Source organism: Pseudophryne corroboree, chromosome 4, assembly GCF_028390025.1.
Source record: "Pseudophryne corroboree isolate aPseCor3 chromosome 4, aPseCor3.hap2, whole genome shotgun sequence".
Classification (NCBI taxonomy): domain Eukaryota; kingdom Metazoa; phylum Chordata; class Amphibia; order Anura; family Myobatrachidae; genus Pseudophryne; species Pseudophryne corroboree.
This window is the reverse complement of record NC_086447.1, coordinates 923,945,318-923,962,473: the sequence shown is the minus strand read 5'-3', so window position 1 is coordinate 923,962,473 and position 17,156 is coordinate 923,945,318. Positions and strand designations below refer to the sequence as shown.

Here is a 17,156-nt window from a genome sequence, read left to right as displayed (position 1 = left end):
TTGGAAGGTCGACAGGGCTGGAAGGTCGACATGAGTTTTTAAATTTTTTCCTTTTTTTGAACTTTTTCATACTTAACGATCCACGTGGACTACGATTGGAACGGTAATCTGTGCTGAGCGAAGCGGTAGCGGAGTGAGGCACCTTGCCCGAATCGCTCGCCATGCGAGGGGACACGGTGCACTAATTCAGCTTCCCGGTCACTGTACGCAAAAAAACACCAACCCCCCCCCCGCCCCCCCCCAAAAAAAACTTCATGTCGACTTTTTGACCTGTCGACCTAGCACGTCGACCTAGAAACACTGTCGACCTAGTGACTGTCGACATATAGTGGTCGACCTAAACATTGTTGACCTAGACACTGTCAACTTGATGATCCACACCCGTCTAACCCATCTACAGCGCCAGGGTCACACACTTCATTCAAAGCAAAACCAATTCTCCACATTTTATTCCATGAGCTCTGCACACAGAGATACCCCAGGACTGACAGACGGTCGCAGCTCGTTACACGGCGGCAAATAGCGAGTTCTGCAGGGACATTGGCCGCTGCTCTCTGCGTGAAAAGGGAGTTTCAGAGGCTGCGGTCACATGCGAGAGATACATGTGGGCGTGTCATGGTGCGTTGTGGGCGAGTACCTACCGTACTGCGTGATTCTGAGCAGTGCATATAGCGAAGGGAAGCCTGCGTCAGACTCTCTCGCTCATAGTATGGTGTGAGCAAGCCGCTATACTAATGATGATAATTGGTTGCGGATGGAAAAACCAGTGATCGGAGGAGCGTCCCGCTGGAAGCAGCTCGGATCCTGCCATTAGCCCTACGGAAACCGTGTTAGCATAAGGTAGCAAGTCAGACATCACGCAGACACTGCCGCAGAAAGCTCACTTTACGGGTCTGGTCTAATGAGGGGCATCAACTATTTTTTTCCTCCCAACTCTGTTAACGGTAAAAGTGTCACAGCTGGCGCGAGAATAACAGGGATTGTGCAACTTAAAATTACTATTGGCGTACCCGCCTGCAACCATAATGACCAAAAAAACAAGACAAATAACACGAGACAAGGACAGATATAATCGTGTGCACATTCACGGAACGGCAAGCGCTGGTCACAGAGCGCGTCAGGCAGCTTCGCAGCCATTAGGCTTTAGACTAGCAGCAAAGTATTAGAGGTGACTGGCTTGGAAAAGGCACATTAAATGCTGTAGTACCACGTTTGCATGTACAAGGCCCTAACGATGTATGGAGAGCCCCGCGTGTCCGTCCTGGGGCCACGCTGCCGCCTTCAGTCAGATAACAGGGGGTGGAGGGAGATACATTGTAAAACAATTTAGGTTTTCTGTAAAGGTAGCGGAATGTTTCCAGCCTCAGTGTTCTCCTTACCGGCCACAAGTCACAGACTGCATGTGAGGCACCAGGGTCTGGTCTTGCAGACCATCTGCAGGCGGCAGTCGTGTCCTGGACTGCAGGACGGCGCAGCGATCACGAGCTCAGACGCCAGGGCTTGCGCAGGCCTAAAGGAATTATGTTCTGGACCGGCCTTTCCCGTCTCAGTCCTGTCAGAGGCTGAGATAATCTTTCAAGAATGTTAAAGTGTCTTTTTACTGTACCTCAAGCTTAAATAAGATGCAGACTTCAAACCTTGATACAAGTAATGTCTTAACAAAGAAAATACCCGCCCCCCCCCCCCCCCCCCCCCAAAAAAAAAAAAAATTGTTCCCCAAGTAATTACACACAGGAGGAATAACACCACCCTCCCCCGCGTACCGCACCCTCAGACTCCCCTAAAGGAGACAGAACAGGAAGCGTCAGACGCACAGGGCGGGGTCTGTGTTACACCATATGAATCTGTAGGAGGAAAGCTACACAGTGACAATGTATCACCATTTCCGCATACAACGTAACAGTGCGGTGGCGTCACATTACCTAGGACGTTGCTATCGGAACACCACAATCAAAAAGTTGAACAAACATTACATTTGTTTCTTTTTCTAGAAAATGATCAATTGGCTTTCTAGTTCTACTACCCACAACTGGTGATGTAGAGATCCCTACCGACTGCACCCCTGCAACAGCGCCCCTAGTGGCCAAATTACCAACAACTGCCACAAAGCACAGTACTTATGTGGGCCTAATTCAGACCTGATCACAGCAGCAGATTTGTTAGCTAATGGGCAAAACCATGTGCACTGCAGTTGGGGCAGATGTAACATGTGCAGAGTTAGATTTGGGTGGGTTATATTGTTTCTGTGCAGGGTAAATACTGGCTGCTTTATTTTTATTTGCAATTTAGATTTCAGTTTGAATACACCCCACCCAAATCTAACTCTCTCAGCACATGTTACATCTGCCCCACCTGCAGTGCACATGGTTTTGCCCGTTAGCTAACAAATTAGCTGCTGCGGTCAGGTCTGAATTAGGGCCTTATGTGCTATTAGCCAGTGGACATATTTGGATAAATAGGGGTGGGAGCATCTTTTACTTGGTGGGGGGGGGGGGGGGGGGAGGAGAAGAGGCCACAACTGTATTTTTCTCCGTTTTAACCGAATAAACTCCACAGCGAGACATTTACCAGTAGTGGAATCTATACAGGACTCAATGACAGCGTAGGTCTCCGGCGTAAGCGGGATGAGTGAGGGGCATCACTTGCCCAGTTGGGGCACCGTAGTGCAATTTGTTCTTGCAGCGAGATCGTGTAGATGACATTAAGGAGTGGAAAGGTCGCACACCCCCATACACCCCCCCCCCCTTCCCAAAATAAAAAAAGAGAAAGCAAAGGGAAGACGCCCAATGCCAATTGGGCCAGATCCTATAGGGGAAAATAGGATTTTGGTACTTACCAGGTAAATCCTTTTCTTTGAATCCATAGGGGGCACTGGAGTACTCTTGGGATATGGACGGGCGTAGCCGAACAAAGGCACTGAATATTCAAATTTAGGACTCTCCCCCCCCTCCATATCCCCAAGTACCTCAGTGTACTTTGCCAGTGTTTTTTACTGAGCGAACAGGATATAGAGAGGTTGACAATGGAGAATCCCTATAACATAACGGACAACCACAAAGTTGATCCGTAACCTTATTGTCAACTAAACAGTTGACACCTTAACCGATAGAACTTTATAATTTGAGCCAATTGGTGAAAATGTGTTACCCTAAGCTCCTTCGAGCTTAATACCATCCAAGTTAAATTTGTTCACTAAGCTCCCTTGAGCTTACAACAACCCAGGTAAAACTGCTCTGGGTGGGCGTCCAGTGCCCCCTATGGATTCAAAGAAAAGGATTTACCTGGTAAGTACCAAAATCCTATTTTCTTTATCATCCACTAGGGGTCACTGGAGTACTCTTGGGACGTACCAAAGCTTCCCTCGTGGGCGGGAGAGCTGTTTGATACTTGTAACAGTAGGCAGCCAAAGCTAAATGCTGATGGCGCCACCATTCATAACGTGTAAACGTGCACAAACGTGGTGCACTAAAGGCTATGTAGCCGCGTCGTAGACGCTCCACGACCCGCTGGGTGTGACATTCCCACAGAACCTGTGGGATGCTATTACTGACGTAGGCGATTGTAACTTAGCCTTAAAGTAAGCCTGACTTGTAGTCATTATTATCCAACCGGATAAAATCTGCTGAGAAACTGGCTAACCCCAGTTTGCAGTAGCATATAGAACAAACAACGTATTCATATCACGTACTACATATATAAACGCGTAACGCGTGTACCACATTCAGAATTTTAGAATGTGCTGTCCCCACAGGAACCACTATTGGTATATTGATGTGAAGAATACGAAAGCGGATTTCGTCGGAAGATCTGCTTTGTAATGAGAAAACTCAAATACGGTGGCTTGGAATACAAGGCACCCAAATATGAAAACAAAATCCTTGCCGAAGCACCCTTGGCGAAGCCAAGGCTAGAAGAAAAATGTTTTCCAAAGTGAGAACTTAATACCCATTTGTTGTAAGGGTTCAAAAATATGAAAACTAAGAAATCTGAACCCAACCTTAAATCGCCTGGCGCTGTAGGTGGGATAAATAGAGTCTGAACTTTGGTGACACCTTGTAGAAAGATGTTTACAGACGTAAATAGAGGCAAACGCTTTGAAAATAAGTTTACCACACAGATACCTGCACTCTTAGTGCAGATGAACGCAGTTTTCCATCCCATCCCGTTTAACAGAATACGGGTACTTGAAGTATGATGTTGGAAACTTCCGAGGTTTATAACCTATGTAAGCACACGAAATTTTTTTAATTATGAGCTGCCTTAAGCGGCTTACTATTTCGTAACATGGTTGGTATAACCGATACTGTAATTCTCTATTTTTTAAGAGAGCGGTCTGAACTCTCACCCCGTCAACCGCAGCTGCGGTACATAGATAATAGGTACATAGGTAACTATGGGTAAAAGAACGTTCCGTGATGTAACAGGTTGGCCGTATTATGAGCGGGCCAAGATCGTGTGCAAGTATTACTTGAAAATTCGAGAAGCAAACTTCTCCGAAACCCATGAGATACCACCAGTATGACTGTGACGAACTGTCTTCTGATCCGTTTTGGCAACGAAGAGAGAAGCGGAAAATGGTGGAGCCAGATACACGATGCTGAATGACCCCATGAATGTGATGTACACATACTGAGCTTTTGTAATTGTGGCGAGATGCCATTATGTATACTTGGGGTAACCGCCTTCTGTGGACTCACATATGAAACACCTCTGGATTTAATGTCCAGTTTTCAAGATCCAAACCCTGACGGGTGAGATCTTTTGTCTAACAAATGTCCACTCACGGATTGATGTCTTGACATTTTCACATAATGGCGTTCTGAGCCATTGAAGATTTGAGTTACCTGCCGCATTGCCATGCGGCTTCTTGGTTTTCACTGGTTGTTGTGTATGCAACTGCCGTTGCTTTGTTTGACTGCTTAAGGGCAGCGTGAGCCAGGCATGAAAAAACAAAATTACATGAAACTCACGGTTGTTCCTGTCCACAGAAATCTTTAGTAAAAAGCGAAAGATTTATTCGTTCTGAAGAGAACCCAGAGTCTATCCCTGGTCAGACTGAAAGCGAATCATTTATTGCATTGTAAAATGCACAGAGTTCTAGGACATTTATTGACAGCAATCTGTCGTGTTTTAGAACCTTTGCGTTGAAAACACATCTTTATTCTTAATAAGTGAATACACCAATGTACCGCTGTGCGTGTACCTTTGTTCTTGCTGGTGTAGTAGGTAAAAGTCTTTGATTTACCGTATTTATAATCTTACCTAGGAATTGACATCGTTTAGACAGACTTAGATGCGATTGTTTTCGAACTTAATCTGCTACCGCAGTATACCTTAGTAGCGCAAGATAGAGGAACTTTGTTGATACATAGTTCTTATGTGAGATGAGCGATTATTCCAACATCACTTTGGTAAATACCGGAAGCGATAAGCAACGGTATAAATGAAATGGTTAATGGTTGTGGCGATTTGCAAACGCTAGAACCTGTGATGAAGAAACCGGACTGGGTAAATACGCATTGTGAAGATCAAATGCAATTATACAATTTTGTGGCTGCAATAAGCAAAAACTAACTGCAGAAAATCCATTTTCTAACTGTAGTAAATGACTTGCTGATTGATATTGCAACGGAGCTGTTTGATTTTGCTCAAACAGACGGGAATAAGTAATTTTGACTCTGTTGGCGTACTATTGCCTGGTTTATAAACCAGCAAAGACTAAATGACAACCTGCCAAACCGTTCGCCAGAAGCAGTTTTGTACTCTAAGCTGTAAATAGCTGAGACATATATGAGTTGAAGTCATGAAACCTCGCAAATGTAACCTGAAAAGACACGCTTCCACAATTGTAAAAGAGGTCATCAAACCACTGGCTTGCTGACTGTAACGTCCTGTCGTTACAAGGCGTGAGTGATTTTTATAAAGGAATAAAACGCCGTTACAAGTATATTGTATGCGCTAATGGCAGAATATCGTAAAGGGATAAAATGTCGTTACACATATATCCAATTTAGGAGCAAACAAGCTCTGGCCTTGTCGCGCTTAACTAGCGACATTGAAAATAACCGGCGTTAGCAAAAGCTTTACAGATATACTCTGCAGCTTCTTTTAACCGTGATCGGCATGGTTTCATACATAGATTCTAGTGACCCAAATGTATCTGTGGTTTTTATAATGTTTGACAGAAACGCATATACCAATGGCGGATCGCGTCCTTTTGGAAACGATTATGTATGGTTGTCCAAAACCCCGCACTATCTGAATGCTGGACTAATGTACCCTTCTCACTTGTAGTTATCGGTGTGAGATTTGACATAGAATCGTGCATTAAATTATAAGACTAGTGAAATAAACACTCTGGTACCCAAAGGAAAATTGTCACTTTGGAAAGATTGTCTTTTGTTAGCGCTGGCGGAGTTATTCTGAGACTCCGATTACCGCTGTTTTAATTTGAATTGCCAATGTTAACATTTTTAGTCTGCACTAGAGCCTTATTCGCTATGTAGACAGACATCATAATAGGCAACAGACAGACACTTGCACGACTTAATAACATTATTATATGGCATATATATCTATATATATATATATGTTATTGCTGAACAGCATATTTATTAGGAAACTAAAGTCTTTATGTGAAAAGCAGTTCACATGGGCATGAAACCCGAACCAAATTCCTACTAACACCCCTGCGCCTTCTGGTGGCTTAAAGATGTAGGGCAGGAATGTTCTAGAATTATCTTGAACTAAAAAAATTCCCACTAACACCCCTGCGCCTCCTTGTGGAGTAGAGGTGTATGGTCTGGAATTATAACTGGAAAACCAGCAATGATTAAAATGGCCGTCATGCCATGCTTTCCCAGAAAATCACAGTACAGGTTACCTGCTGCAGTTTTAATATAGGCTTAATAGCCTATTATACAGTTACTTTGCCCAGGTGTAGGATACAGTAAAATATATGCATTTATTCAAATAATATGAGCACTGCCTGCAGTGTATTTATCTTGCAACTGTAACCAAAAATAACAGAAAACATGGTTAAACGTGCAATAGGTTATGCCACTGATAACCTATTGCCAGCCAAAGCCTCATATATATATTATATATATATACAAAGTGTTTACACATATAATCACAGTTCATACTGATATTATAGACAGTTTCGCCAGCAAAAGCTTCATTATATGTATATATATATAAAACGTGCTGAAACATCACAGTACACAGTGTACATTGTTTAACGTGCTGCGCTGCTTGTGTATTTTGAACCCCTGCAGCCTTTGCTGCTGCTATGGGTATTATTCCCCCCCCCCCCCCTGCATCCCTTACCTGCAGCGTACGGAGATCGGGAGCAGGGAGAGCAGGAGAGCCTGAATCTAGCGCCGGGGAGCCGTCCGGCAGCTGCTTCCTACAGCAGTACACAGTCTCCCTGTGTCTGCGGTGTCTCTCTGGAAGAGTGGCCTGCGTCCTTTAGTGACGTGCGGCCGCTCTCTTTAGTAGAGGAGCGTCTCGGCGGCGTGTAGCGGTGCCGGGCCATCAGAGCAGTGAGAGCGGCCGGCGTCTGAGTGACGTGCGGCCGCTCTGCTTAGTTGAGCGCCCGGAGAATGTCGGCGGCGTGTAACGGTGCCGCATCAGAGCAGTGAGAGCGGCCGGCGTCTGAGTGACGTGCGGCCGCTCTGCTTAGTTCAGCCCAGGAGAATGTTCAGCAAGACCTTCAGCGGCGTGCTCTTTCTACAGTATAACACTCACGTGCTCAGCGGCTATGGCATTTCTACAGTATAACACTCACACACAGCAGGGCGGCAGCGTGAGCTGACCGCCCTGACACTCATACCTTGTGCCGCCTTCTCTTCTCTCTGCAAGCTCCGTTTCAGCCTCATCTTGGCTGTGACGGAGCTTCTGTAAGCTCCTTGCAGCTGTAGATCCTTCCAGCTCTTTGTCTTATCCTGGCTGTGACGGAGCTTCTTTCTGTAAGCTCCGTTCAGTTTGCAGGAGACAGTGGCTGCCTGTGGCTGTGAGGGTGCTCTTTGTGAGGACCGACACGCCATGCGCTTGCCTATAGCGCCTGTGGCTGTGAGGGTGCTCTTTGTGAGGACCGACACGCCATCCGCTGCCTTGCAGCGGCACCATCCCGGACCCATGTTTTTCCATAAACTGAGACGGGAAGTGTAAAAATTAAAAATAAAAATAAAAATCTGAAAAGTGGCCATTGCCACAAGCCGATGTTCATCTGTGAGCACCGAAAAAACACTGGCAAAGTACACTGAGGTACTTGGGGATATGGAGGGGGGGGAGAGTCCTAAATTTGAATATTCAGTGCCTTTGTTCGGCTACGCCCGTCCATATCCCAAGAGTACTCCAGTGACCCCTAGTGGATGATAAAGAAATGTCATTACAGATGATGACCAGGCAATGCTGGCACTTATGATGGAGATGAACGAAGCAGTGGCAGCCTGCACCACCCTGTCACTGCACATTTTAACTCAGGGCCTTATAGCAGTTGGACATAAGTTACTGGCGGTCGGGATGCAGACGTGCAGTATACAGACGCCAGGGGTGAGCTACCTTATGTTCTCACCTCTCCCGTACCCTCCCTTGCCGCAGACTAACCCTAACTTCCCCCATTGTTTCCTAAACTCCCTTTTCCCACAGCCTGAACCTAACCTCCCCCCTTTAGTGCTTAAACCTAACCACCCTCCCCGCAGCCTATCCCTAAACTCTCCTCACCCGCAGCATAACCTTAACCACCCGGGGTGGTGCCTAAACCTGCCCCCCCCCTTCCCCAAATCCTAAGCCTCCCGCTATACTCCTAGTCGGGATTCATACGTCTGTATTTGATGCCGCCATCTTTTGTGCAATGCGTAACTGTTCCACAACGCTGCTGGGGTATCTGGCCAAAGGGTCGACAACCATGCTGGCGTTAATACTCAATGGAATACCAATCCTCAGATGCCTGCGTCGGTACTGACCCTCACATGACCGCCGGACCAGGAAGGCGATGCTGGAGCCGCCGCTGCCGGGAGACGGCTAGAGACAGGCAGTCGACCGTTCAGTATGTCAACATATCAGCCAAGTAGACATGATGCATGCCGACAGGTTGCATGTTGACAGTTCAAAATGTATCGACATTCTCATGACAAGTCACACCACACCTGTTGCTTAGACACTTGCTGTGACATTATACTCTTGTCCCTTTTCAGATCTCCCTGCACACCCCTGTAATCTGCAGACAGGGTCTCAGAGAGGGGAGCGCAGGTGCCTCTTCCACAGGCGCTGGGCAGATGCAGCATCCATGGTGCACCATTAATGAGACTGACTAAGCCGCATCATCCACATGTTCATTACACAGTACATCCAGACATGGCGTGCAGCCAGGCACAGATAACGTCACATACCTTCTGCTCTTCGGTGAAGTCGGAGGAGTTGGCCGGCAACTGGGCTTCTTTCTGTAACTGTCTGGCTAATCTGTGGGAGTAGAAGGATGAGGTTTAAAATGTATTTTATGCTAACACTGTATAATGAAACACAGTAACCGTACGGTCCTAAGAAGTGGGGCGGGGGGGCGGCACTGTACTTGGTGTAACGAGCGCACACAGCCCCATCAGCAATTAAATTATCATTCCATCCAGACTGTCCATAAAAGCACAACACGTGCATCCATTGCAGAACCCGTCGAGTTGATTCTGGTGATATACAGTATAGTAAGAGACGCTCTAAACTGACAACTGCCTCTATAGCATAGGCCTTCCAGCTGCTGAGGAACTACACATCCCAGCATGCCCTGCCTCTGTTTTAGCATGCCTTAATAGCAAAACGGTGGCAGTGCATGCTGGGATGTGTAGTTCCACAGCAGCTCGAAGGCCGCAGGTTGAAGACCTATGCAATAGAGCAGGGATGGGGAACCTTTGGCCCTCCAGCTGTTGTTGAACTATACATACCAGCATGCCCTGCTACAGTTTTGCTATTTGGCCATGCTAAAACTGTTGCAGGACATGCTGGGATGTATAGTTCAACAGCAGCTGGAGGGCCGAAGGTTCCCCATCCCTGCTATAGAGGCAGTTGTCAGTTTAGAGTGTCTCTTACTACACTATATGGTATATTCAATTAGGGTCGAAAGCTGCCGTCTGTCGAAAAGACGTCAGTTTTCGACTTTTTAAGGTCGAATAGTGATTCGACCTATTCAATCCCATCAGTTTTTATTCGACAAGTCGTGGAATTCAACTTGTCGAATAGAACATGAATCGGCGGTATAGTTGCCGATTCACGTAGTTTTGAGTGAAACGGGGCCAAATTCGACAGGATTTGGCCCCGTTTCCAACCATCTCAGTCAGACGTAAAAAAAATGTCGGACTGAGATGTGGGACCCAGAGGAGGAGTGGGGGGGGGGGGGGGGGGGGGGGGGGGGAGCCGCGGGGAGACGGGGGACAGCCGCAGGCAGAGCAGACAGGGGAGATCAGCGCTACAGCACACCGCTGCAGCAGGATGTCTCACAGCCGCGCCGCTTACGACAGCGTCCACCCGGCTCCAGCAAATGAGGTCACGCTTGCTGGAGCCGGGTGGTCGCTGCCGTGAGGTCTGCCGGCTGTGAGACAACCTCCTGCAGTGCTGCTGTAGCGCCGCTCTCCTCCGTCTCCCCGCCCCTCTCCTCCTCTGGGTCCCTCAATTTGACTTTTTCAAAGTCGAATTGAGATGAGATTGAATAGGGGTTGTCGGATCAATTCCGACAAATGCATGTTGGAATGGATCCGACCCTAATTGAATATACCCCTATATATCTAAACTGACAACTGCCTCTATAGCATAGGTCTTCAACCTGCGTCCTTCCTGTTATGGAACTACACATCCCAGCATGCCTTGCCACAGTTTTGCTAATAAGGCATGCTAAAACGGAGGCAGGGCATGCTGGGATGCGTAGTTCCACAGCAGCTGGAGGGCCGCAGGTTGAAAATACATCTATAGCAACTGCAATCTTCCTCCGCAACCCTAAACTAGGGTGGCATTGAATCCTGTTACAAATATTGTGCCATTATGTGGAATAAGGAAGCATGTCCGACAATACAGGCGCTATAGGAGATGGGATCTGTAGTAAACATTCCCCTACACCAAATATAGTCTCCTTTCCCTAACACTACAACATGAATACTGAACATACGGCATTTCCAGGCAGCTACAGAAGGTGCACCTCGGCTATACCAGACCTGAATAACATGGTACCTGTATATAACCTCTATATACTATGGTTGGGGCTACATGACAAATGTGCATGGAGGGGTTTGTACTCTATAGGAGGGTTAGCCCAGCACATTACATAGCCTGAGATAAGCCAGCGGTACCAGGCCGAGCTGGGCGGCAGATTATAACCAATTATCCTTAGGATCTGTATGTGTATCAGAGCTGTGCATCGTAATCCGGCCATCGCTCAGGCTGCACAATTACAGATTACACAAATCACGGCCGGCACAAAATAGTGAAACCTATTATAGCTCTTGTACAATGTGCCTTTATGTGTGATGGTTACTGGGGAAGTCGTGTTACTGTATTTACAAGGCAGGGCGCCCATCTGTGTGCGGGATTCAGCTCTTATTCACATCCTGCTGCAGGTCTCCACCCAAAAATAACAGGCTGGGGTGGGAACCTGAGCAACAAGCCTGCAACTGAGACTACGGCTGGGTTAGTATGTGCAAAGTACATACAGTTGCAGGGTATTACTGCCGAGGTGCAGCGAAGGGCCCTGCACGCCATATCCCGAACAATGCAGACAGTGTATATAGAACAAGGGTCACATGCTAGGAAGTATAAACACAGGGACTAAATGGCAGCTCCTCTAATGACTGAAGCCGTCACGCCGCTTTAGCGGAACATTTTAAAGGCAACCCCGATGTTTCCCTGTGGAAACCCTATGTACCCTGCTGAAGAAATAGGCTCCATAACATCAGGGCCGATTCACACAACACAGACACACAATAAAGATCTTAGGGTGACAGAAAATAGATCAATCATTGGCCATTTGTCATTCGCTACTTATACTGACACAAACTCTTGTAGAGACGTCTGCCTTGGGGTGAGGGGCGTTATTACAGCGCATACTGGAGTTATGCAACAAGATCAAAAGCAGGATAAACAGTAAACTTAAGATGTTCTTCAGCAGCCGAGTCTGAACTTAAACAGAAATGGGAGCAAGTATCCCCATACTCAGCATTTAGGGGACAATTACCCCACAACAGCAGAACCCTGATGTATCCCAGCAGCGGGCAGGTAACCTCACGTACCCCTGCAGGTGTACCTGTATATAGGGAAGTACTACGGGGCAGGCACATGTACCTGTATATAGGTGTCCCCATATATCCCAGCAGGTGTACCTATAGACAGTACCGGAGGACAGGTCACCCCATATATCCCAGCAGGTGTACCTATGGACAGTACCGGAGGACAGGTCACCCCATATATCCCAGCAGGTGCACCTATAGACAGCACTGGAGGACAGGTCACCCCATATATCCCAGCAGGTGTACCTGTAGACAGCACTGGAGGACAGGTCACCCCATATATCCCAGCAGGTGTACCTATAGGCAGTACTGGAGGACAGGTCACCCCATATATCCCAGGTGTACCTATAGACAGTACCGGAAGACAGGTGTCCCCATATATCCCAGCAGGTGTACCTATAGACAGCACTGGAGGACAGGTGTCCCCATATATCCCAGCAGGTGTACCTATAGACAGCACTGGAGGACAGGTCACCCCATATATCCCAGCAGCTGCAGGTGTACCTATAGGCAGTACTGGAGGACAGGTCACCCCATATATCCCAGCAGGTGTACCTATAGACAGTACCAGAAGACAGGTAACCCCATATATCCCAGCAGGTGTACCTATAGACAGTACCAGAGGACAAGTGTCCCCATATATCCCAGGTGTACCTATAGACAGTACCGGAAGACAGGTGTCCCCATATATATCTCAGCAGGTGTACCTATAGGCAGTACTGGAGGACAGGTGTCCCCAAATATCCCAGCAGGTGTACCTATAGACAGTACTGGAGGACAGGTGTCCCTATAGGCAGTACTGGAGGACGTCACCCCATATATCCCAGCATTTGTACCTACTGACAGCCCCGGAGGACAGGTGTCCCCATATATCCCAGCAGGTGTACCTATAGGCAGTACCGGAGGACAGGTGTCCCTATAGGCAGTACTGGAGGACAGATGTCCCCATATATCCCAGCAGGTGTACCTATAGGCAGTACTGGAGGACAGGTACCCCCATATATCCCAGCAGGTGTGCCTATAGACAGTACAGGTCACCCCATATATCCCAGGTGTACCTGTAGACAGCACCGGAGGACAGGTCACCCCATATATCCCAGGTGTACCTATAGACAGTACTGTACTGGAGGACAAGTCACAACATATATCCCAGCAGGTGTACCTATAGACCAGTGTTTCCCAACCTCGGTCCTCAAGGCACACTAACCGTTCTGGTTTTAGTGATATCCGGGCTTGAACACAGGTGACGTCATTTGATTTAACCATCTGTGCTGAAGCCTGGATATCACTAAAACCTGCACTGTTGGTGTGCCTTGACGACCGCGGTTGGGAATGTCTGCTATAGACAGTACCGGAGGACAGGTGTCCCCATATATCCCAGCAGGTGTACCTATAGACAGTACCGGAGGACAGGTCATCCCATATATCCATCCCAGCAGGTGTACCTATAGACAGTACCGGAGGACAGGTGTCCCCATATATCCCAGCAGGTGTACCTATAGACAGTACCGGAGGACAGGTCACCCCATATATCCCAGCAGGTGTACCTATAGACAGTACCGGAGGACAGGTCACCCCATATATCCCAGCAGGTGTACCTATAGACAGTACCGGAGGACAGGTCACCCCATATATCCCAGCAGGTGTACCTATAGACAGTACCGGAGGACAGGTGTCCCCATATATCCCAGCAGGTGTACCTATAGACAGTACTGGAGGACAGGTCACCCCATATATCCCAGCAGGTGTACCTATAGACAGTACTGGAGGACAGGTCACCACATATATCCCAGCAGGTGTACCTATAGACAGTACCGGAGGACAGGTAACCCCATATATCCCAGCGGGTGTACCTATAGACAGTACCGGAGGACAGGTGTCCCCATATATCCCAAGTGTACCCACATACATGGGGGGAGTTGGTATAAATAATACTGTGGGGGGGGAGTACTAGCTGTACCCACTGTACCCCTGTAGTACTGTGTATAGATGGTTCTGCAGAGATTATAGGTAGTACTTTGGGGGGGGTAGGTGTACCTGTGTATACACAATACTGTAGAGGTGAGGTATGTCTATAGATAGAGCTGGGTATGTGGTATATAGGCGATATAAGGGGCAGGTGGCTGTGTAGATGAGTGAATGGGGGGGCAGGTTCCTGTGTAGATGAGGGAGGGCAGGTTGCTGTGTAGATGAGTGGGGGGGGGGGGCAGGTTGCTGTGTAGATGGGGGGGGCAGGCTGCTGTGTAGATGAGTGAGGGGGGCAGGTTGCTGTGTAGATGAGTGAGGGGGGGCAGGTTGCTGTGTACATGAGTGAGGGGGGGGCAGGTTGCTGTGTACATGAGTGAGGGGGGGGGCAGGTTGCTGTGTACATGAGTGAGGGGGGGGCAGGTTGCTGTGTACATGAGTGAGGGGGGGGCAGGTTGCTGTGTACATGAGTGAGGGGGGCAGGTTGCTGTGTACATGAGTGAGGGGGGGCAGGTTGCTGTGTACATGAGTGAGGGGGGGCAGGTTGCTGTGTACATGAGTGAGGGGGGGCAGGTTGCTGTGTACATGAGAGGGGGGGCAGGTTGCTGTGTACATGAGTGAGGGGGGGCAGGTTGCTGTGTACATGAGTGAGGGGGGGCAGGTTGCTGTGTACATGAGTGAGGGGGGGCAGGTTGCTGTGTACATGAGGGGGGGGGAAGTACTAGCTGTACCCACTGTACCCCTGTAGTACTGTGTATAGATGGTTCTGCAGAGATTATAGGTAGTACTTTGGGGGGGGTAGGTGTACCTGTGTATACACAATACTGTAGAGGTGAGGTATGTCTATAGATGGAGCTGGGTATGTGGTATACTGGTATATAGGCGATATAAGGGGCAGGTGGCTGTGTAGATGAGTGAATGGGGGGGGGGGGGCAGGTTCCTGTGTAGATGAGCGAGAGGGGGGAGCAGGTTGCTGTGTAGATGAGTGGGGGGGGTCAGGTTGCTGTGTAGATGAGTGGGGGGCCGGGTTCCTGTGTAGATGAGTGAGGGGAGGGGAGGTTGCTGTGTAGATGAGTAGGGGGGGGGGGGGGGGGGGGTGTCAGGTTGCTGTGTATATGGGGGGGCAGGTTGCTGTGTAGATGAGTGAGGGGGGGCAGGTTGCTGTGTAGATGAGTGAGGGGGGGCAGGTTGCTGTGTACATGAGTGAGGGGGGGCAGGTTGCTGTGTACATGAGTGAGGGGGGGCAGGTTGCTGTGTACATGAGTGAGGGGGGGCAGGTTGCTGTGTACATGAGTGAGGGGGGGCAGGTTGCTGTGTACATGAGTGAGGGGGGGCAGGTTGCTGTGTACATGAGTGAGGGGGGGGCAGGTTGCTGTGTACATGAGTGAGGGGGGGCAGGTTGCTGTGTACATGAGTGAGGGGGGGCAGGTTGCTGTGTACATGAGTGAGGGGGGGCAGGTTGCTGTGTACATGAGTGAGGGGGGGCAGGTTGCTGTGTACATGAGTGAGGGGGGGCAGGTTGCTGTGTACATGAGTGAGGGGGGGCAGGTTGCTGTGCAGAGGGGGGGGGCAGGTTGCTGTGCAGAGGGGGGGGGGCAGGTTGCTGTGCAGAGGGGGGGGCAGGTTGCTGTGTAGAGGGGGGGGCAGGTTGCTGTGTAGAGGGGGGGCAGGTTGCTGTGTAGAGGGGGGGTGGGCAGGTTGCTGTGTAGAGGGGGGGGCAGGTTGCTGTGTAGAGGGGGGGCAGGTTGCTGTGTAGAGGGGGGGGCAGGTTGCTGTGTAGAGGGGGGGCAGGTTGCTGTGTAGAGGGGGGGGCAGGTTGCTGTGTAGAGGGGGGGGCAGGTTGCTGTGTAGAGGGGGGGCAGGTTGCTGTGTAGAGGGGGGGGCAGGTTGCTGTGTAGAGGGGGGGGCAGGTTGCTGTGTAAATGAGCGAGGGGGGGGGGGGGGAGCAGGTTGCTGTGTAGATAACACTGGGTAATACTGGAGGTTGCTGTGTAGATGAGTGGGGGGGTCAGGTTGCTGTGTAGACGGGGGGGCAGGCTGCTGTGTACATGAGTGAGGGGGGGGCAGGTTGCTGTGTACATGAGTGAGGGGGGGCAGGTTGCTGTGTACATGACTGAGGGGGGGCAGGTTGCTGTGTACATGACTGAGGGGGGGCAGGTTGCTGTGTACATGACTGAGGGGGGGGTAGGTTGCTGTGTACATGACTGAGGGGGGGCAGGTTGCTGTGTACATGACTGAGGGGGGGCAGGTTGCTGTGTACATGACTGAGGGGGGGCAGGTTGCTGTGTACATGACTGAGGGGGGGCAGGTTGCTGTGTAGAGGGGGGGGCAGGTTGCTGTGTAGAGGGGGGGGCAGGTTGCTGTGTAGGGGGGGGCAGGTTGCTGTGTAGAGGGGGGGGCAGGTTGCTGTGTAGAGGGGGGGGGCAGGTTGCTGTGTAGAGGGGGGGGGGCAGGTTGCTGTGTAGAGGGGGGGGCAGGTTGCTGTGTAGAGGGGGGGCAGGTTGCTGTGTAGAGGGGGGGGGCAGGTTGCTGTGTAGAGGGGGGGCAGGTTGCTGTGTAGAGGGGGGGCAGGTTGCTGTGTAGAGGGGGGAGGCAGGTTGCTGTGTAGAGGGGGGGGCAGGTTGCTGTGTAGAGGGGGGGGGCAGGTTGCTGTGTAAATGAGCGAGGGTGGGGGAGCAGGTTGCTGTGTAGATAACACTGGGTAATACTGGAGGTTGCTGTGTAGATGAGTGGGGGGGTCAGGTTGCTGTGTAGATGGGGGGGCAGGCTGCTGTGTAGATGAGTGAGGGGGGGGGCAGGTTGCTGTGTACATGAGTGAGGGGGGGCAGGTTGCTGTGTACATGAGTGAGGGGGGGGGCAGGTTGCTGTGTACATGAGTGAGGGGGGGGCAGGTTGCTGTGTACATGAGTGAGGGGGGGGCAGGTT

At 49.7% G+C, this 17,156-nt stretch overlaps 1 protein-coding gene and 1 non-coding gene across 3 annotated transcripts in view; both read right to left on the bottom strand.

Moving 5' to 3' along the window:
- The window catches only part of AIDA (axin interactor, dorsalization associated), a 77,062-nt gene that overhangs the window by 34,864 nt on the left and 25,042 nt on the right, over positions 1-17,156 (bottom strand). For both annotated transcript variants that reach the window (XM_063919037.1, XM_063919038.1), the window contains exon 2: positions 9,396-9,465. In XM_063919037.1, coding sequence (XP_063775107.1) covers positions 9,396-9,465 — 70 coding nt within the window. The remainder of the gene's footprint in view (positions 1-9,395; positions 9,466-17,156) is intronic.
- Positions 4,927-5,042, bottom strand: LOC134913523 (U5 spliceosomal RNA). The gene has a single exon (XR_010177269.1). It is a non-coding gene; the product is annotated as a U5 spliceosomal RNA (small nuclear RNA).